The sequence below is a fragment of the Vicia villosa genome, unplaced genomic scaffold (assembly GCF_029867415.1).
Source record: "Vicia villosa cultivar HV-30 ecotype Madison, WI unplaced genomic scaffold, Vvil1.0 ctg.000731F_1_1, whole genome shotgun sequence".
Lineage (NCBI taxonomy): Eukaryota > Viridiplantae > Streptophyta > Magnoliopsida > Fabales > Fabaceae > Vicia > Vicia villosa.
In genome coordinates, this window is record NW_026705327.1 from 62,097 (window position 1) to 84,376 (window position 22,280).

At 37.4% G+C, this 22,280-nt stretch overlaps 1 protein-coding gene across 1 annotated transcript; it reads left to right on the forward strand.

The window, feature by feature from the left end:
- Window positions 1-16,875: 16,875 nt before the first annotated feature.
- LOC131630753 (large ribosomal subunit protein eL20-like) lies at window positions 16,876-19,608 on the forward strand. Its single transcript, XM_058901501.1, has 4 exons — window positions 16,876-17,007; window positions 17,223-17,338; window positions 17,523-17,586; window positions 19,022-19,608. Exons 1-4 carry the CDS (start codon window positions 16,993-16,995, stop codon window positions 19,361-19,363), a joined length of 537 nt encoding a protein of 178 aa, XP_058757484.1. The 5' UTR covers window positions 16,876-16,992; the 3' UTR covers window positions 19,364-19,608.
- Window positions 19,609-22,280: the final 2,672 nt, after the last annotated feature.

Genomic DNA, 22,280 nt, shown 5'->3' on the forward strand with positions numbered 1-22,280 from the left:
ATGGTCCTTCGTATGTGGGCGTCCACTTGCCCCTAGGATCGCCTTGTGGTAGAATAATTCTCTTTATGACCAAGTCACCAGTTTGGTATGCTTGTTGTTTGACTCTCTTGTTAAATGCTTTGATCATACGCTTCTGATACAACTGTCCATGACAAACAGCAGCAAGCCTCTTTTCGTCAATCAGGTTTATCTGGTCCAGTCGAGTCTGAATCCATTCGTCTTCGTCTAACTCTGCCTCTTTCATAATCCTTAAGGATGGAATCTGAACTTCAATCGGTAACACAACCTCCATACCGTAGACTAGTGAGAACGGGGTTTCCCCAGTCGAGGTACGTGTGGAAGTACGGTAACCATGAAGAGAAAATGGTAACATCTCATGCCAATCCTTATAAGTCACAGTCATTTTCTGTACAATCTTCTTTATGTTCTTGTTTGCAGCCTCCACATCGCCATTCATCTTTGGTCTGTATGGTGAAGAATTGTGGTGCTTGATGTTGAACTGTGTGTAAAGCTCAGTAATCATCTTGTTATTCAAATTGGTATCATTGTCTGTGATAATCCTTTCGGGGATGCCATACCGACAAATAAGATTGTGCTTAATGAATCGAGCCACCGCATTCTTGGTAACGGAGGCAAATGAAGCAGCCTCTACCCATTTGGTGAAGTAATCGATGGCCACAAGGATGAAGCGGTGTCCATTGGAAGCGGTAGGTTTGATTTCTCCGATCATATCAATGCCCCACATTGCAAAAGGCCAAGGAGCAGTCAGCATATTTAGAGGAACAGGAGGCACGTGTACTTTGTCGGCATATATCTGGCATTTGTGGCATGTTCTAGAATGTTGGTGACAGTCAGTTTCCATAGTGGACCAGTAGTAACCCGCTCTCAGAATATTTTTAGCCATAGTATGTCCACTAGAATGGGTTCCAAAAGTACCATCATGCATGTCCTCCATGATCTCTTCTGCTTCCTTCTTGTTCACACAACGAAGCAAGGTCGAATCATGATTACGCTTGTATAAGGTTCCATTGCTCAGAAAGAACTTGGATGCGAACCTTCTTAAGAATTTCTTGTCATTGATGGATGCCCCTTCAGGGTACTCTTGAGTCTCGAGGTATCTTTTTACTTCGTGAAACCATGGTTTCTCTTCGACCTCGTCAATAACTATCTCGTAGCAGTATGCTGGTTCGTCATGTCTTTCAATAATAACTATAGGAGCCTCATTGTCCCATCTGACCTTGAACATGGATGACATAGTAGCTAATGCATCTGCTAACTGATTCTCTTCTCGAGGAATATGTTCAAAGGTAATCTCTTCAAAGTGTGGAATTAAAGATAGCACCAAATCTTTGTAAGGCATGAGATTAGGATGCTTCGTGTCCCATTCTCCTTTGATCTGACTGATTACTAGGGCAGAATCCCCATATACTTCCAAGAACTTGATTCTTAAGTCGATAGCAGCTCTGAGTCCCAAGATATATGCTTCATACTCAGCCATGTTCTTGGTACAATCGAAACATAGTCTTGCTGTGAACGGGGTGTGTCCACCTGCGGGAGAGATAATTACAGCGCCAATACCATTACCAAGTGCATTCGAAGCCCCATCAAAAACCATAATCCATCGGGATCCTGGTTTAGATCCTTCATCCGGCCCAGGTTGTTCATAATCAGTAACAAGCATAACATCTTCATCTGGGAATTCAAAACTCATGGATTGATAGTCGTCCACAGTTTGTTGAGCCAAATGATCTGCCACTACACTTCCTTTGATTGTTTTCTGTGTTGTATATTGGATGTCATATTCTGTTAGTATCATTTGCCATCTTGCTATTCGTATAGAGAGAGCAGGCTTTTCGAACACGTACTTGATAGGATCCATTCTAGAAATCAACAAAGTGGTATGGTTCAACATATACTGTCTCAGTCGGCGAGCAGCCCATGCCAAAGCACAGCAAGTTTTCTCGAGCAGTGAGTATCTTGTTTCACAGTCGGTAAACTTTTTGCTAAGGTAGTATATTGCATACTCTTTTCGACCAGACTCGTCATGTTACCCCAATACACACCCCATTGAGTTCTCCAATACTGTTAAGTACATAATTAGAGGTCTCCCTTCAACAGGTGGTATCATGATCGGAGGTTCTTGCAGGTACTTCTTGATTTTGTCAAAGGCTTCTTGACATTGGTCATTCCACTTTACTACTTGATCTTTCCTCAGTAGCTTGAAGATTGGTTCACAAGTAGCGGTCAAATGGGAAATAAACCTAGCAATGTAGTTCAGGCGTCCCAGGAATCCTCTAACTTCCTTCTCGTTTCGTGGAGCAGGCATCTCTTATATAGCTTTTACCTTTGCAGGATCGACTTCAATACCTTTACTACTGACAACGAAACCCAGTAGCTTACCAGACCTTACGCCGAAAGTACACTTGTTCGGATTCAGTCTCAGCTTGTATTTCTTCAACCTATCAAACAACTTCTGCAAATGGACCAGATGTTCTTCTTCAGTGTTGGACTTCGCAATCATATCATCAACGTAGACCTCTATTTCTTTGTGAATCATATCATGGAACAGAGCTACCATTGCACGTTGGTACGTTGACCCTGCATTCTTCAACCCAAATGGCATGACTTTGTAACAGAAGGTGCCCCAAGGTGTAGTAAAGGTTATCTTCTCCATGTCTTCGGGTGCCATCTTGATCTGATTATAACTTGAGAAACCATCCATGAAAGAAAACACTTTGCATTGTGCAGTACTATCAACTAGAATGTCAATATGTGGTTGGGGAAAATCATCTTTAGGACTTGCTCGATTCAAATCTCTATAGTCTACACACATTCTGACCTTTCCGTCCTTCTTAGGTACTGGTACTATGTTGGCGATCCATGGTGGGTAACTCACAACTTTTAGGAAACCGGCATTGAACTGTTTCTCAACCTCTTCTTTGATCTTTTGAGCCATGTCAGGTCTGCTTCTTCGTAACTTCTGTTTAATCGGAGGACTATTTTCTTTGATAGGCAGACGGTGAACCACAATATCAGTATCGAGCCCAGGCATATCTTCGTAGGACCAAACAAAGATCTCAACATTGTCTCGTAACATCTGGATCAATCTCTGTTTGACAACATCCTCTAATTCAGCCCCTATCTTGATTTCTTTCTTTTCTTCGTCAGTACCTATATTTACAACTTCCATTGGCTCTTCGTGCGGCTGTATAGTCTTTTCTTCTTGCTCTAGCAATCTGGCAAGTTCTCTAGGCACTTCACAATCTTCCTCACCTTCATCCTCAGCTTGGTAGATCGGATTTTCAAAGTCATATTTAGCAATAACAGGGTCGTTATCAATAGGATCCAGAGTGGATATGGATCTGCAGTGCATTATGTGGGTGTGTGTGAGAACACATAGCTATAAAAGTAAAGAAAAATAAAAGCGAACACACAATTTGAATACGAAACGTCCAATGCTTTATTGAATGAAAATATGCTTATGAAATGACAAGCCCTAACAATGGACCATTGTGCCTCGGGCGGGACACACGGCTTTAGAGTTTATTATTTTTTGAAATACAGAATTTAAAATTGGAAATATAAAGGAAAGCAAGAAATAAAACTAAGAACGACAATTACTCCCGACTATAGGAGATAGAAACAATGTCTTCAGTCTTCCAGTTGTCCAGCCCTTTGTCTGATGTAGGGAAGATCCACTTGTCCAGGTTGCCATTATGTTCATCTTCACCAATGGCATTGACTCCTTTGCTGATGAAATGATGCTTCAAACCTTTTGGACGAGGACGTTGTTCTCCCTTCTGATCCTTAGCAGTGCAGCCTAAACCCCATTTGTTGGACTTGTATGGAATGTCAGGTAATTGCCCCCAGATAGTGCAGCCACCTTCTTCTACCACAGCCCTAGCGTCTTTCAGAGAAGCCATTGTAGGAGGAACCCTAGTAACTTTAGGAGCAGTGTAGACATGCTTAATTTCGGGAACCACTTGAGGGACCAATTCGAACGCTTGACGGGGAGATTCAAAAGCTTCTCCAGTGAATTCAACATACTTGGTCTCATCTATGAAGCTCACCACATACTCTTCTTCACCATACACAGTAACAATCTTGCCTTTCGCTGGATATTTCAGTTTCTGATGGAGAGTTAAAGTCACAGCATTTGCCTCATGTATCCAAGGACGTCCAAGTAGACACGAATAGGCGGGACGAATATCCATCACATAGAACACAGTATTGAAAGTCTGGGAACCTACCCTGATCGGGAGCTCAACTTCGCCATATACAGTACTCATTGTGCCATCGAAAGCTTTTACTATCACATCACTGGATTTTAGCTCAATTCTGTCAACCTTGAGTTTGTCCAGCACCAACTTGGGTAGTACATTCAGAGACGAGCCATTGTCAACCAGTACATGAGCCAGAGTGGTGCCCCCACATTCAATGGAGATATGTAGCGCCTTGTTATGATTCTTTCCACTAGGACTCAGATCAGCATTAGAAAATCCAAGGTAGTTATCTGTCGTCAGGTTTGCAATATAATTCTCGAGTTGAGTGACAGAAATCTCTTGTGGTACATGGGAAGCCTCTAGGAACTTCATCATAGCTTTGGTGTGAGTCTTGGAACAACTCAAGAGTGACAGCATAGAGATCTTGGAAGGAGTGTGCCCCATCTGTTCAACAATGTTTCGCGACCCCCCAATTAGAATCGTCTAGGCCCCCTGAACTTAAATATGCCATTGATTTCTCCTAATTCTAACCCAAACACGAAGCCCTAATTTGGATAACACCAACCCTAATAATGGTGATTTACGGCAAACACACATGGAATCACAATTAAACATCCAGAATCGTTCTACACACCATAACAAATAATAATATGTATCCAAATCATGATTATATGCTATGAATCGAGGAATATGGATCAAGGAAATTCACGACAAACCTGGCCTTAATGGAGGTAATTCTGGGGTTGCTGAAGCCGTTCAATGATCCACACACCTTCAATGAATGTCCAGGAACGTATTGGAATGCTTCAAGTAGCTTGAATTAGGCTGCAACTGAAAATTGACTTTTGAATTTCTCTTCACTTTTCAACTCGGTTTAGGGTTCTTGAGAGCATAAAAATCCTTCTCCTTTGCTTCTGAATGTGTTTGGTATTTATATTGGAAGGATTAGGGCAACAAAATTGTGATCAAATCTCCTTGAATCAATCTTTTGCAAATTGATTGGAAATTTGTTTTTAATGTTTCTAATTTTGGCTTTGATGGATTTTTCTTGTACCTCAAGCCATGTGAACGAAATTTGTATGTTTTAATGAGGATATTTGATTGATATTTGGCTTAAAATCCAATAAAAATCATATCTTTACTTGACTTGCTATTTTATATACTTAAATCATGATTTAAATGTATAAAAATCATAAAATAATTAATAAAAATAATATAAATTTGAAAGATATGTTTTTGGGGCGTGGATGGGCTAAGGATAAGGATTGGATGAAAAGAATGTGGGCTCATTTGAATATATTTGGGATTTTGGGCCTTTTTCCTTCATGCATACCCTTAAAAATCAATGAACTTGTACACCTTGCCATTTCGTCATACTTCAATATTTTTTCAAGTTCTTGGACTTTTTAGAAACCTTAGAGAGTCCTCTAACCAATGTCTTTGGTCTCATATCAAAATAATTTTCCACGCTCTTTGTGTGTTCTTTTGAAAAAGATGACTTTTGGTTGACTTTTGAAAAGGACCTATAATGTTTTGGTCCATATCTCTCAAATGAAGCATTTTTAGACTTGGCATATGAGAGACAATTTTGTGGAGAATCAAATTTCCTTCAAAATGAGCTTTGGATGGAAAATTTATGATGTTCCATGTGAGAGTTATGGCTGGTCAAAGTTCAGTTGACTTTCTTCTATACAAACCCTAATTTAGAAACTTTTGGAATTGTTGATTTCTGATCTTTCCTTGATGAACCATGATCAATTCTTGATCAAATGGTGAATGATACTTCAATATGAGGATGTTGACAAAAAATTAGGAGTTTTGACTGTACTTTGACCACAGTTGACTTTTAGGTCAACCCAGTCGACTGTTGACTTTCTGAGCAATTGAGTGATCAATCTTTTGACTTGGACCCTGAAATTTTTCATGGAGGTAGTGTGGGGTATCATAGACCCTATGGGATGCCTTGGAGCCTTTGGTTCATTGATTTTCCCTTAGAACAACAAAACCCTAATTCTCTGAGCCTTGTTTAGGAGAGGGTGTCTTTGAGCTTTGTACTTTGATTTGAATTTGAATAGGAGAAATAGTGTGGGAAAATTTTGGGTATGACAATGAAGTATTCCATGTGTCTCAATTGAGGAAATACATTGCGGATCCGTCTCATGTAATCCAAGTGGACGATGTGCAAGTGAGAGATAATTTGACAGTTGAGGCCTTGCCCATGAGGATTGAGGATCGGAAGTTAAAGCAACTGCGTGGTAAAGAAATAGCTTTGGTCCGAGTGGCTTGGGGAGGAGCAGCAGGTGGGAATGTTACGTGGGAGCTGGAAAGTCAGATGAAGGACTCATATCCCGAACTCTTCGTCTGAGGTATGTTTTCGAGGACGAAAACTCTTTTAGTGGGGGAGAGTTGTAACACCCCGTAAATTCTTATTTATTAATTTAATTAAGTTTTTAATTAAATTATTGGAATTAACGTTTTATTGGGAATTATTAGGGAAATAATGAAATATTGGTTATTGGGCTTAGTGTAGTAGTTAGCAAAAGGGAGGTGTTAACTATGTGAGCCTATTAAGACATTTTCTATTTTTTCATAAAAATAAGAGAAATTGGAAAAAGAGAAGGTTAAAAGCAAGAGAGCAAAAGTCTGAGGAACAGAAGAAGTACGTGAAAAGGAGAAGAACCAAAGAGGAAGAGGACCTTCGAAGATTCGACTCTGAGGTAAGGGGGGATTCTTCGGGTTAGTAATCCTTATGCAATTATGGGTAGTAGAATTGATTAGGATTGTTATTTAGTTCAATCGGATGTGTCGGGTTTTGGGGATTTTGTTAGGTTTTGATGAACCTTCATAGTTTTGTATGATTTTGATAATAACCATGATATATGTTGTTAATTGATGTTTAAAACTTGTTTGAGTTGTGTTATAATGTGCAATTTAGTGCTGTTTGTATGTGATATTCGTTAGGGGACGAATTGGTTGAATGGGGAAAAGTGTTTTGCTGTCAAAAACTATGAAATTGCTGTTGCAGGTACGTAGGAACCGGTTCCTGTGTGGGAGGAACCGGGTTCCCCTTATAAAAACAGAGGCGTGGGAATTCTGGGTTGCTGGGAACCGGTTCCCAGCTAGCGACAACCCGGTTCCCCATAGTAAAAATCAGAGACGAGTTTTGGGACGCAGCCAGGAGCCGTGTTCCACATAGGGAGGAACCAGGTTCCACTGTGTGTTTTTGAAAAATTATTTTTATTTTAAAAACCCATAACTGTTGATCCGAGTATCTGATTTATGTGCCTTTTGGGGCGTTGTGAAGCTAATTAATAGCCCTATATGATGAATGGGTGAAATGGATGGGAATCCGAGTTTATATTTTGCTTAGATTATTTATTGGGTGATGTCTAATATGAATATGTGTGATATATTTTTGGAATGAGTGCTGAAACATGTGCATGCTTATTGGTGATGAATTAGTGATTGGTAATGAGACGATGTAATACATCGGATCGGTGATGTTGTAAGCATGTTATACATTGCATTTATTCACATACATTTTGGTGATGGATCCCGGTGACGTTGTGGATCAAAATGGTGGGCATATTTCCCATTGTGAGGAATTTGTGCCGGTTGCACTGTATCTTGGTGATGAAAAGATCAGTTGGATGGGTTTAGCCCATGTATGGTACCACATGCATAGTGTCAGTCCATTCCTGTGCATAATAGCATGATATAACTAAATGATTGTGTAATGTGATAGGTGATACATGTGAATTGGTGCTTGCTTGTTTATAGTAAAAATTTGAATACATGTATGGTTGGGTGAATGATAATTGCTATGATATTTTATTACTTATGATTGTCTAATGCTTACTAATTTCGAATGAAACTCACCCTTACATGTTGACATTTTCAGATTAAGGAGTAGCGGCATCTTGATTGGGTGAGGATAGCTCGTAGGCTAGTCCGTAGTTCGTGTCGAGTCATGCTTTGATTTGTAACACTGGGAACGATAGTCTTAGAGTTACTTGTGATACACTATTTTGCCGTTTTTGGATTATGTATCGTTGATTTTGTTGGTGATGTTTTATAACACTGTTGAATGAGTTTCCGTTGTGCTGAATATGTGTTTTGATATTGTGGATTATTCCTAATAAAGCATGACAACGACTTGGAGTTTTCTTTATTTTATTAATTGTAACATCCTTGTTGTATAATTACTCTGATTTTTATTATATTTTCCTCGGGGGTTTAGAAGGGTGTTACAAACTGCTTCTAATATATATTGTTTATGAGAAGCAGTGAAAGTCTATTTTTCGCACCATACTTTCTTCAAACAGCGAAAGTCTATTTTACGGTGCAAGTAGAAAATTCATAAATGTTGACGGGTAGGTCGCATGGGCTTGGCTTCCGCGATGGTGATATTGTTTTGGAATTCTTTACATCTTTCTTGTTCGGGCCAGAAGCTAATTCAGAAAGGAAAGTGGCGGGAATTAATTGTTTCTGAGATTTTGGCGTTGTCGTCCCGCCGTATTTCGGATATTTAAAAATTCGTAACTTCTGATTGGAATATTGTGTTGAAGTGAGACTTATGCCAAAAGTTCCGTCTCGAGACATACTATATTTCGTGCGTTGGAGTCGACAATTGATTCTTTGAGGAAGGACCCCGAATTCGCAATTTACTTGAGGTATTATAGTGGAAAAAATGGACTGAACCGTTGTCTTTTGGACGCTAAAAAATTCATAACTCTCACACCGTGTGTCTGATCGTGCTAATTTTTTAACTGAAGTTCCGTCTTGATGTACCCGACATTTCGTATGTTGGGACCTGAGGCTAAATATGCACCAGAATTTTTAGAATTTTGCAAAGGCATCGTGATTATACCGTTGAAACGCGTTTTCGGGCATTATTAGACAAGTTTCAAAATTGCATAACTCTTTCGATTTTCACCTGATTGAGTCCATTTTGGTGGCATTCTCTCACACCGTTGAAAGAAGTGCTATAGGTGTGGAAAGGCAGGTCACATTGCTATTGAGTGCAAAGGGAACACTGTAACTCGTTTCAACTGCGGAGAAAAGGGCCATATTAGTCCTAAGTGTCCTAAGCCGAGGAGGAATCAAGCTGGTGGTAAGGTGTTCGCCTTATCTGGTTCCGAGACTACTCCAGAAGATCGGTTAATTAAAGGTAGGTGTTTTATTCATGGCACTCCTTTAATTGCAATTATAGATACTGGAGCAACTCACTCGTTTATTTTGTTGGATTGTGCTAAACGATTGAACTTGGAAATATCTGATATTAATGGAAGTATGATCATTGACACTCCTGCGTCGGATTCAGTGACTACTTCGTTCGCTTGTTTGAACTGTCCAATCGATATTTTTGGTAGAAAATTCGGAATGGATTTAGTGTGCCTTCCGTTGGAGCAACTCGATGTTATTTTGGGAATGAATTGGTTACAATTCAATCGGGTTCATATCAATTGTTTCTCGAAGACAGTTATTTTTCCTGAAGATGAAAGTGTGGAAGGTTTGGCGATAACCGCTAGGCAGATAAAAGAAGCAGTTAAGGACGGGGTTGCCGTGTTTATGTTGATTGCATCCATGGAAGTGAAAGGGAAGGTAGTGAGAAGTGGATTACCTGTAGTATGTGATTTTCCCGAAGTCTTTCCAGAAGATGTTAGAGAACTGCCACCTGAGAGAGAAGTTGAATTTGCTATTGAGTTAATTCCTGGGACTAATCCTGTGTCGATGGCACCGTATCGTATGTCGGCATCTAAATTGACTGAATTGAAGGGTCAGTTGGAAGAGTTACTTGAGAAGGAATTTATTCGTCCTAGTGTTTCACCGTGGGGTGCACCGGTATTGCTAGTAAAGAAGAAAGAAGGCTCGATGAGGTTATGTGTGGATTATAGACAGTTGAATAAAGTTACTATCAAAAATCAGTATCCGTTGCCGAGGATCGATGATCTAATGGATCAACTGGTTGGGGCGTGCGTGTTCAGTAAGATTGACTTGAGGTCGGGATATCATCAGATTCGGGTGAAGACTGACGATATTCAGATGACTGCATTTAGAACGAGGTATGGTCATTACGAATACACTGTGATGCCGTTTGGAGTTACGAATGCACCTGGTTTTTTATGGAATATATGAATAGGATTTTTCATCCCTATCTCGACCAGTTCGTAGTAGTATTTATCGATGATATTTTAATATATTCTAAGAATGAAGAAGAGCATGCAGATCATCTTAGAGTGGTATTGGAACTATTGAAGGAAAAGAAACTTTATGCGAAACTGACAAAGTGTGAGTTCTGGTTAAATGAAGTAAGCTTTCTTGGACATGTAATTTCTAAGGATGGTATTGTCGTTGACCCAACGAAAGTAGAAGCAGTGTCTCAGTGGGAGGCTCCGAAGTCAGTTTCCGAAATCCGTAGTTTCCTTGGTCTTGCGGGTTACTATAGAAAGTTCATTGAAGGTTTTTCAAAGTTAGCGTTGCCGTTAACTAAGTTGACTAGGAAGGGTCAAGCATTCATCTGGTATTCGAAATGTGAAGAAGGATTCCAAGAGCTGAAGAGGAGACTGACTAGTGCGCCGATCTTGATTTTGCCGAACCCGGCGGAATCTTTTGTTGTGTATTGTGATGCTTCATTGATGGGATTAGGAGGTGTGCTAATGCAAAATCAACAGGTAGTCGCTTATGCGTCGAGACAACTCAAAGTGCATGAGAAGAATTATCCGACTCACGACTTAGAGTTGGCAGTAGTGGTATTTGTGTTGAACCCGTGGAGGCATTATCTATATGGTTCAAGGTTCGAAGTATTTAGTGATCATAAGAGTCTGAAGTATCTCTTTGATCAAAAAGAGCTAAATATGAGACAAAGAAGATGGTTAGAATTTCTCAAGGATTATGATTTTGAACTGAATTATCATCCGGGTAAAGCAAATGTTGTTGCCGATGCATTGAGTAGGAAGTCCCTGCATATGTCTATGCTTATGGTGAGAGAATTAGATTTAATTGAGCAATTCAGAGATTTGAGTTTAGTATGTGAAAACACTCCTACCAGTGTTAAATTGGGTATGCTGAAGCTGACGAGTGGCATTCTTGAGGAAATTCGAGAGGGTCAGAAGACTGATGTAGAGTTGGTTGATAAGTTGACCCTAATTAACCAAGATAAAGAAGGCAAATTCAGAATCGACGAGAATGGTATAATGAGGTTTGGTAATCGTGTTTGTGTTCCTGATGTTGCCGAGTTAAGAAGAAGCATTCTTGAGGAGGGACATCGTAGCGGATTGAGTATTCATCCTGGTGCTACCAATATGTATCATGACTTAAAGAAGCTGTTCTGGTGGCTTGGAATGAAAAAGGAAATAGCTGAATTTGTTTATGCTTGTTTGACTTGCCAGAAGTCGAAGATTGAACATCAGAAGCCGTATGGAGCTATGCAACCGTTATTTATTCCGGGATGGAAGTGGGATAGTATATCTATGGATTTTGTTTCTGGTTTGCCGAGGACGGTGAAGAATTGTGAAGCTATTTGGGTTATTGTGGACAGGTTGACGAAGTCTGCTCACTTTTTACCAATGAGAATGGATTACCCGATGGAGAAGCTGGCTCAATTGTATATTGAGAAGATAGTGAGTTTACATGGTATCCCTTCGAGTATCGTGTCAGATAGAGATCCAAGGTTTACATCCAGATTCTGGGAAGGTTTGCATAAGGCTTTGGGTACTAAGCTGAGATTGAGTTCTGCTTATCATCCGCAGACTGATGGTCAGACTGAGAGGACAATTCAGTCATTGGAAGATTTGTTACGTGCTTGTGTATTGGAAAAAGGTGGTGCATGGGATAGTTATTTGCCGTTGATTGAATTTACCTACAACAATAGTTTTCATTCGAGCATTGGTATGGCTCCATTTGAAGCTTTGTATGGTAGAAGATGTAGAACACCTTTGTGTTGGTATGAATCGGGTGAGTACGGTGATTGGACCAGAAATTGTACAAGAGACCACGGAGAAGATTAAATTGATTCAAGAGAAGATGAAGGCTTCTCAGAGTCGCCAGAAAAGCTACCATGATAAAAGACGAAGGACATTTGAATTTCAAGAAGGAGATCATGTGTTCTTGAGGGTGACTCCTACGACAGGTGTTGGTAGAGCACTAAAATCAAAGAAGTTGACTCCGCATTTCATTGGTCCGTATCAAATTACAGAAAGGATTGGAGAGGTGGCTTATCGTATTGCGTTGCCACCAAAGCTTGCGAATTTGCATGATGTATTCCACGTGTCGCAGTTGAGGAAATACATTGCGGATCCATCTCATGTGATCCAGGTAGATGACGTGCAGGTGAAGGATAACATGACAGTTGAAGCTTTGCCTACGAGGATTGAAGATCGAAAGCTGAAACAATTGCGTGGCAAAGAGATAGCACTGGTCAGAGTAGCTTGGGGAGGACCAGCAGGTGGGTATGTGACGTGGGAGCTGGAAAGTCAGATGAAGGATTCCTATCCAGAGTTATTTGCCTAAGGTATGTTTTCAAGGACGAAAATTATTTTAGTGGGGGAGAGTTGTAACACTCCATATTTTCATAATTTAATTGAATTATGAGGAATTAAGCAATTGGGCTTGAGTCGTGATTAGTAAAGAGGGGGTGCATTGGTAGGCCCTATTACTAATTAAAATAATTTTATTTTATTTTTAATAAAATAGAAGGAGTTGTGGAATAGAGAAGGTTACAACATTGGGAAAAGAGTCTGAACGTGAAAAAGAGGAGAAGCAGAGAAGTGCGATAAGAGGAAGAGCGAAGAATCAACCTTCAGGTAAGGGGGGACTCTTCCGTTTATCTTCTATTATGGGGTTATAGGTAGTATGATAGAATTGATCGTGTTAATCGTACCAATTGAGTTATGATTAGGTTCTAGAAATGTTAGGTTTTGTGAGAATGGATTGGTAATGATTGTGTTGATCATGTATGGTGTTAATTAGATGATTGAAATGTGTTATAATGTGTTATAATATGTGTTTGTTTCACTGTATGCGAAATCTGGTTGGAATGAGATTGGTTTGGTAATGACTTGATGAAGGAAGGGCAAAATCGTAGGCTGTTTTCTGCGATTTGGAGTTCTGGAAATTGCCAGTTGGCGCCGCGTCCAGGAGTTGGCGCCGCGAACTGCTTGGTAGAAAGCCAGGAAGTTTGGTTGTGTTCAGTACGCGCCGCAAACCTTTGTTTGCGCCGCGAAGGCGTAGTTCCTATTCGTTCCGCGCCACGAACCTCTATTTGCGCCGCGAAGGCGTAGTTCCTATTCGTTCCGCGCCACGAACTGTGTGTGGCGCCGCGTGCTGTTGGCTGTTGGCGACAGGCCATTTTAAAAAGTTTAAAGAGGTGTAACTCTTGAACCGTAAGCCGGATTTTGGTGCCGTTTCGAGTATAGTGAAGCTAATCAAATAATTTATATAATAAAATGGTGTTTTGAGTTGTGACTCGAAATTATTTTAAAACACTCAATTTTATTTGGTTGTGGTGGTTTATGCTTATAGGTATACCAATGAATGATTTACCTGTTATGATGTTGTGATTGTAATTGGTGTTTCTTATACATATATTGTTGATGTAAAATATGTATTTTATTATGGTTGAGAAATAGCATAACTGTGTGTTGCTATAGATTATTGTGGTGGTTGATGATTAGGACATTTGGTTGTTAAATGTTGATGATAAGCATGTTATGGTTGATGCATGCATTCATAATCATTATGTGGTTGGTCCTTGACGATGGTGGATCAGTGGTAGCTAATTCCCATTGTGTGGAATTAGTGAGTGGGTGTTACCGTATCCTTGACGATGGTGGGTCGGCGAGTTGGGTTATCCCAGATTTTGGTACCACATGCATGTAGTTGCATTGCATTAGGCTACTTGTGCTGTTATAACATGAATGGAAGATTGTCCAATGTTATAATATGTGTTGATTGGTGGTTTGCTTACTGATTGTATGGTTTTGAATCTGATCGTAACTGTGATTGGGTGAATGGCATGTGATTTGATATTTTATTATCTGTATCTTATAACATTAGTTAAATGTGAATGAGACTCACCCTTACTGTTGTTATTTTCAGATTGAGGAGTATCTCTTGTACTTGATGAGGATTAGCTCGTCAAGTAGTTCGTTAGAGTCAGTTGGATCTGTGTCATGCTCTGGTCGTGTAACACTGGGGACGTTGTTTAGAGTTGCTTGCTAAACTCTTTTATTTGGGTGTTTTATTATGGTGTTGTTTTAAGTCTATGACTTTAGATGTTGCATTATTCAGATGTTAAAGATATTCCGCTGTGTTAACATGATGATCTGAATAATTTTGATTTAACGTTCTGTTTTATGGCATGACATGAGTATTGTTTTGATCATATGGAAGTTGTAATGCTCTTTTCATGTTTTACTCTGATTATTGTTTAATATTTATACGGGGTATTAGAAGGGTGTTACACCTAAGCACACAAGTGTTAGACGACGAGACCTTATATAGAGGGGGGATGAATAAATCCCTTAATTCGAAAATACAAGTTTTAAATTTTTTGATAAGAGTTTAAACTTTGGCATGCAGAAATTTTGCGTTTAAATCGAAAGTCGTCTAAACCGAATAAGTTATTGGAACTCGGATATGCATTACCATAGACGTTATGACACTTAGACAATTAAAGTTAACAATTGAATTCTCAAATTAATAGTTCAAGTATCCACAAGCTAATCAATTTCCAACCAATTTAAAATACAAAACAATCAAGTATCAAATTATCGAACACTTGGTGTGCGATTGATTTTTCAAATTTTTTTTTCTAGTTTGTTGATACTCAAATCCTCTTACAATCAAAGTGATTGCAAGAATATCAACAACTCAAAAATTATCAAAATAATTTCTAGAAATTTACTACGAATCAATAACTCAATCAATATGTTTTAACAATTTGATAATGAAAATTTAATTGCAAGAGAAATAAAGAGATAGAGAGTACACGAGGAATTTTTTAGGCAGTTCACCGATCGTCCTTGCTACGACTACGCTGCCCCCGAATTCCAATTTAGAATTGAGATATCAATCTTATTATGAAAAAAAATTTTTAACCACAATCTCATTCACATCCCACATAGTGAGAATCCCAGTGGATCTACAATGTTTATGCTTCAAGTAATTCTCTCAACTACAAAAGCTCCTACATAATCCTTATTATATAACTACTTAACCAACAACTATAAATATCCAAATTTCTAAATGTCTAGAAGTTTTTCAAACCAACCTTTAATCTTTCAACAACATGTAATCCTTCAATAGTAGAAATTGCTCCTTTAGATCCCCTATGATTTAGATCTTCAAGAATTCAAGAAAATCCTCCAACTCTTTTGGAAAAGAAAAAGTATCTACTATTTCCCTTAGAACTTAAATCCTCAATTGAGTTTCTTAAAAGAAACACTACAAACAAATGTATAGTTGCATCCTTTTATCTAGAATAAAACTGAAAAAAGTTTAATTCAAAATGTGTTTTGAGAAGCTTTTGAGAGAGAGTTTATGTGTGGGAAAGATAGTAGGGAAAATAAATGAATATTTGAATGAATGGAAATAATGAATGAGAGTCCTATTTATACAAGCAAGACTCAAACATTTGTTGAAACTAATATAAAAATGAGTTAACTATTCGATTCAATAAAAGTATGAGTCAAATCCTTCTCTTCAAAATGAAATATGTTTTTGAGAGTGTGAATCGAGTCACATAAAGATATTCTTAATTCTTATGATTCTGATGAACTTGATTCAATTCAAAATATGTCAGATTCAATTCACTTGAATCGATTCATGATTCGATTCAAGTAAACAAAAAGATTCATTTGTTAAAATAACTTGGCTTATTCAAATCAAACTTGAATCATGATTTAGTTCACTATAATATATTCATGATTTGATTCATGTAAACATAACCATTTGATCAAGTTTTCAAAACAACATGGTTCAATTCTAAGAAAAGCACGAACTAATTCCTACAAACAAAACCATTATCAAACTCTCAAAAACTTTAAGACCCGATTCTCACAATTGTGGAAATTGATTCAAATGACTAGAATAGATTTAAAATAAATTTTTATGAACAAAATCATTTTTAAAAAACTCATATAATGAAATCACCTTATTACACCAATATTTTGATTTAAAAAACACCAATATTTTATTGTTGTATTTCACGTCTCCAACCCAATTTGAAATCATCTTTGTTCTCTTATTTATCGTTAAACCTCTTCAAACAGAATTACTTATTTTTCCAATTATTATTCCTTCTTTCAGTCCAATGATCCCCCACTCTTGTGTTTTCTCGTAAACTGCTCTCTTTATCCTCATCTCGCAATCATAAAGTCCTCACGAGGCCATAAATACAAAATATAAGGGTGTAAATACATAAAATATATTGGTTTAAAGATATTATTATTATTATTATTATTATTATTATTATTATTATTATTATTATTATTATTATTATTATTATTATTATTATTATTATTATTATTATTAGTCTAGAATCATATTAAAAAAAATTCTCAAAGAATTAAAAAAAAATTAATTAAAAAAATGCAAACTTACTTAGTTAAATGGGCCTTTTTAATGGGGGCAAAGGCAAAATGGGTTAAAAGTGGCCCAATTGTAACCGAGCTCACCTTCAATTTAGGGTTTTACATTTTGTCTTCTTCTTTACTCGTGTAGACAAACTGAAACATTTCCCAACTCAGACCACGAAACAGTTTCTACAATGGCCATCTTCAAGGTAAATCCAATCAACAAATTTCTCACCATAACCTCATTTTTATTTTCATTCATTGACTGACACCAATACCATTTTCTCATTCATGTTTCTCAATTTCAATTGACAGTTATTTTATTTTATTTTTTTCAATTTTTTTTCTGAAAAATAATATTTTTCTGATGCATTGAAGAGTTTATACTGATGGGTATTTCGTTTTTATTGTTGTGATAAATCAGTATCACCAGTACCAGGTTGTTGGGAGAGGTCTTCCCACTGAAACTGATGAACATCCTAAGATCTACAGGATGAAATTGTGGGCCACCAATGAGGTGCGTGCCAAATCCAAGTTCTGGTATGTCACAACCTTTAACCGACGTAAATGTTGTGTTTTGTATTCTATATGTTGGCATGTTTTTGCATTGCTCTTTTTGAGTGTGATGAAAATGGTGGGTCTGTTGATTAATTAATAATTTGCATTTTTTTTTGTTTCTGTAAAGGGTTAGCAGTGATCAGGTTTCTGTTTTGAATTATTGTAGGTATTTTTTGAGGAAGCTGAAAAAGGTCAAGAAAAGCAATGGGCAAGTTCTTGCGATCAATGAGGTATGCAATTTCAATTGTTTGTTGTACTGTTGTGGATTTCTGTGGCTCTTGACATCAACTGATTGTTAGTAATATGATAGGATTCATAGGATTGTGAATCGGTTTTATTTCTACTTAGAGATTGAAGCGTCTGTTTGGAGTTTAGTTGTAGTTTTTCTTTTGCAAAAATTACCGGTGTATGGTGAATGGTATAGATAGGATGATGAATCAATGGATTTGAGAGAACTTTAGAGTAACATGTATGGTGAAAAAGACTGGAACATTTTACCTATGGCAGTTTTGATGATTGATACGTGGAGAAGACTTATAGAAGGTCAAATAAGACCGGTAGATTATAAGAAAGGTAGTCCAATTGTTAGACGTCAGTGTTGTTGATGGTGGATGGCGGTCCATGGCTGAGAGCCAAAATCCTGCCATACCGGCCGCTTTGCAACGCTGTTATAGTGAACGGAAAACTCCAATATTGGCCGATATTTACCATTGCAGAGAGCCCCAAAACTGCCATGTTTATCCGCCATAGCGGCCATGCCGCTGCTATTTGATAACACTGTTAGCTGTAATGCGAGATTCAGTTAAAACATTAAGAAGACTTTATAATTAAATTACGTCTTTAGAAATGTTTTTACAACAAGATATTTTGGTGCTTGATTCATGTAGTATATACTTAGTCAACAAAGACTCTTTTTGTTATTGTTTATAAACATTGGAAATAACGATTTCATTTAGTTTTCTCAATACTTGTTAGGAATTCGACTTGGGGGAAGTTATTTATGCTGTTTCATTCTAAACATTTATGTCTTTGTTATTCTCCTATTGAAGAATATGGAACAAATTAGAGTACTTCGCCATCTGTTTTCTTCTGTATTAATCTTTCAATATTTAATCATGTTTTCCCTTTCTAATACCAGTCTGTTAGGATTAAGAGGCTGGGAAAATCGTGAAATTTATACGAACACTAGAATTTGTTATGAAAGAAGGCTTTAAGCACGAACCGTGTAAGATATTTTGGTAGTGGAACTGTGTAACTGAATTTTCATATGGCCTCTGGTAACTGATGTTTAATTACACATTTACACATATATATATTGGTAAACGTAGATAGGGGTCGAACACGGATGTTGTGTGCTATCATGAAGCACATAGCATAAATTTTAGGAGTAACATTATGCAACACCGGTACTCTCGGTTGAAAGTGTATCTGGTGTTAAACACCGACACATGATGTGGTTACATTGAATTATTCCACTTTCTCTAATTATTACTGGTGTCGATACTCGATGTGTATATGTTGTGTCCGTGTCTGTATAAATGATTCATAGAGAGTAAGTCAATTTAGGAAAGACATATTAGTACCAATTTCCTGGTTTTTTAGTGTTATTCTGTAGACTTTTATTGCAGAATGCAGAGAATGATGTATACTTTTTGCTCATTGCAGATTTATGAGAAAAACCCTACCAAGATTAAGAATTATGGAATTTGGCTGCGATACCAGAGTCGGACTGGATATCACAACATGTACAAGGAATACCGCGATGTTACTCTAAATGGCGCTGTTGAATCTATGTACAATGAAATGGCATCCCGTCATAGAGTCAGGCATCCATGCATTCAGATCATCAAGACCGCTACGATCCCAGCCAACCTTTGCAAAAGGGAAAGCACTAAGCAGTTTCACAACTCCAAAATCAAGTTCCCGTTGGTGTTCAAGAAGATTAGGCCCCCAACCAGGAAGCTCAAGACGACGTACAAGGCAACAAAACCAAACATGTTTATGTAATTCTCGGTTAATTACATATTCTGCTTGGTGTTTTGAAGCTGTTTGATTCATTATAAGCATAGGAAGAGGTTTTTGGGAAGGTGAATCACATAGTAACAAGCTCTGGATATTGAGTTTTGGAATTTTGGTGTCTTGTTTTGATTGTTATTTTATTTTGCTTATCATTGAGGATTTGTTCAGAGTTGGTTTTGAATCTAGAGATTTCATTTTGACATGAATTAATGCTGTTTTTCATTTTGTTATTATTTGAATTTTTCTTTTGGTGACTTAAAAAGCAGACTGTTTATAGGTACAACTCATGAAACACAAGAATATGACATGTGAAAATTTGAGAGTCAAATAATGACCTATGCCTAGGGGTGGCAAAACGGGTCAGGGCCCGCCGGGCCGCCCGCTCACCCGCCAAAAAATGGCGGGTTGGGTTGGGATTTTAGGCTCGCCGCTCGCCAAAGCCCGCCCCGCCAAAACCCGCCGCCCGCCATACCCGCCCCGCCAAAGCCCGCCGCTCGCCAAAACGCGCTCCTTCTTCAAAACTCACTCTTTTTTTAATTAATTTTAGTAATTGCAATTCTTGATGGTTTATTTTATACATTTATTTATAAATATATGTAATATTTTTTAGAGGAAATTTGTTAAACAATTACTTTTATAAAAAATTGTTTTAAAAAATAAGTGAAAAATTTAATTAAAAGGTAAAAAAAGGCATATTAATCTATTAAAAAAATATAAATAAAAATAGGCGGGTAAGCCCGCCGCCCGCCAACCCGCCATCTTGGCGGGGCGAGCATGATTTTGATGCCCATTTTACTTGGCGGGCATGCCCGCCCCGCTCGTTTTTTGGCGGGCATATGGCGGGGCAGGCGGCGGGCGGGGCGGGCGGCCCGTTTTGCCACCCCTACCTATGCCAATAGAATTGAGCTAGTGTCAAATGACTAATTCAACCGTCAAAGTCTCAATTGTCTTGTAAAACCTAAAAAGTGTTTTAGGATTTTGATGTACGTACAATCTCTAAGACTAAGTGCATTCTTGGTTTAGCTTGTTAAAAAAGTCAAAAGCAGTTTTATAGTTTATTTGAAGCTATAATTTATAGTTTATATAATTTTTACAGTAAAATTTGTAGTTCAATTAAGTGAAATTTGTAGTTCAATTAACTTTAACCATCAACTCACTTTTAATTAGAATCAATTTTACAAAATTAATTCACTCAAATTTTAATTCACTTTTAATTAGAATCAATTTTGCAAAATCAATTCACTTGGATTTAATTCTCCTAATTTGCATAATCAAACATACGGAATCAATTCACTCGAATTTAATTCTCTTAATTTGCATAACCAAGCATACAATAAGTCTCATTTAGATATTATTTTTGGTTTGTAAAACAAGGATGGCGAGTTTACCCGATCCATGTCATAATATTAGACCGGATCAAATATTAACACCCCAACTCATCTCAGAACAGGATTGAAAAATATAGGCTCTGTTTGAAAAGCCATATTTTGAATTTATAGCTTTTAGTTTATAAGCTCGTATGATAATAAAAGACTTATTTGATAACAGTCTTTTCATCACGAACTTATAGTTTATTTTACTAGTTTATAGCTTATTTTATAAACGCAATTTTAAATAACATTTTACCTTTATAGCTTATAATTTTTTCTTTCATTAATACCCTTATAAATTGTGATTATTTTATGCGTTTAATTATTAATTAAGAAATATTTTTTATGTCATTTTACATTTATCAACTAGTTAAGCCGCTAATTTTACCAAACACTTTAATTAGCTTATTAGCAATCAATCATCAACTATTCGCTATAAGCTATAAGCCATCAGTCATAAACTATAAGTTAGTTTATCACCCAACTACTGATTTTACCAAACAGAGTCATAATATGTTTCAAGAGAAGTCATCTTAATTAAAATCATATTCATTCCACTTTGACGATGATCATAATTTAATTATAACAATAAATTATGAGTGATATTCAAAATAAAAAGTTTGAAATTGACTACTTTAAACAACAAATATGAGATTTGTCACTAAATTATATTAATATTAATTATTTTACTATAGAAAACATATAATCTATCATATAAGAAGAGTCTACTATTTTCTCAATCCTAAGGCATGCCACATCAGCTCCTCACTCTCACAAAATTCCATATCATTCCCTCCTCGTTGTGTGCTGCAGCAGTTGTAAGGGTGAAACTTTAAACCTCTCAACCTCTAATGATCTTGCAGTTACACATTCTTTACTCTCTCTGCCTATCCACGTTCCAAACTGCTTACAACAATAATAACCTCAAATCATTTCTCCTCATAACTGCCCTTCAACGCACGGTTTCTAAAATCGTTTTTTCTTTCACACTTAGAATAGAACGAATCTCCTTCCTCTCTTTCCGAGCCAAAACGGCGGATTCCGATTGGCTTCTGCTTTCGTTTTTGTATGTTGTTGTTTTCCTGGATTGTGCGATGAACACGGTTTGATGATGTTGCTGAGCGGTTTCGTTCGCGTTCGAACCTGTGGTGTTCGATTTTCAATGTTTGATGATGAATGTTGAGTTAAAACAACTCTGAATCGTCAAAGCCGGGTGAGATCTTTCCGAGTTTATGTTATTTTCTCTTTAATCTCTCATCCTTTCTCTCAAACTTTCTGCATTATTTTCTCCATTCAAATTTGATTTAGGTGTATTAATGTTGCATAATTTAGTTTTATTTTTGGAATCAATTAATAGACCACCAAGTGTTTGTTATAATGATTGAACATTGTTGGAGAATGGAAGAGAATCGATTCAAGATTGAAGGTGTTATGAGGTGGGTTTTCTGTTATGGAAGTTTGGAACAGATATTCTTATGGTTTTCTGATTTTTCTTATATAGATTGAAATCGGTGATGGTGATTATGGAGAGAAAT

What these genes read in the sequence shown, in the direction of transcription:
- LOC131630753 (XM_058901501.1), top strand. An exon ending in CGTGCCAAATCCAAGTTCTG is followed by an intron (nt 17,339 to 17,522) that starts GTATGTCACAAC and finishes GAATTATTGTAG; the next exon opens with GTATTTTTTGAGGAAGCTGA. An exon ending in AAGTTCTTGCGATCAATGAG is followed by an intron (nt 17,587 to 19,021) that starts GTATGCAATTTC and finishes TGCTCATTGCAG; the next exon opens with ATTTATGAGAAAAACCCTAC.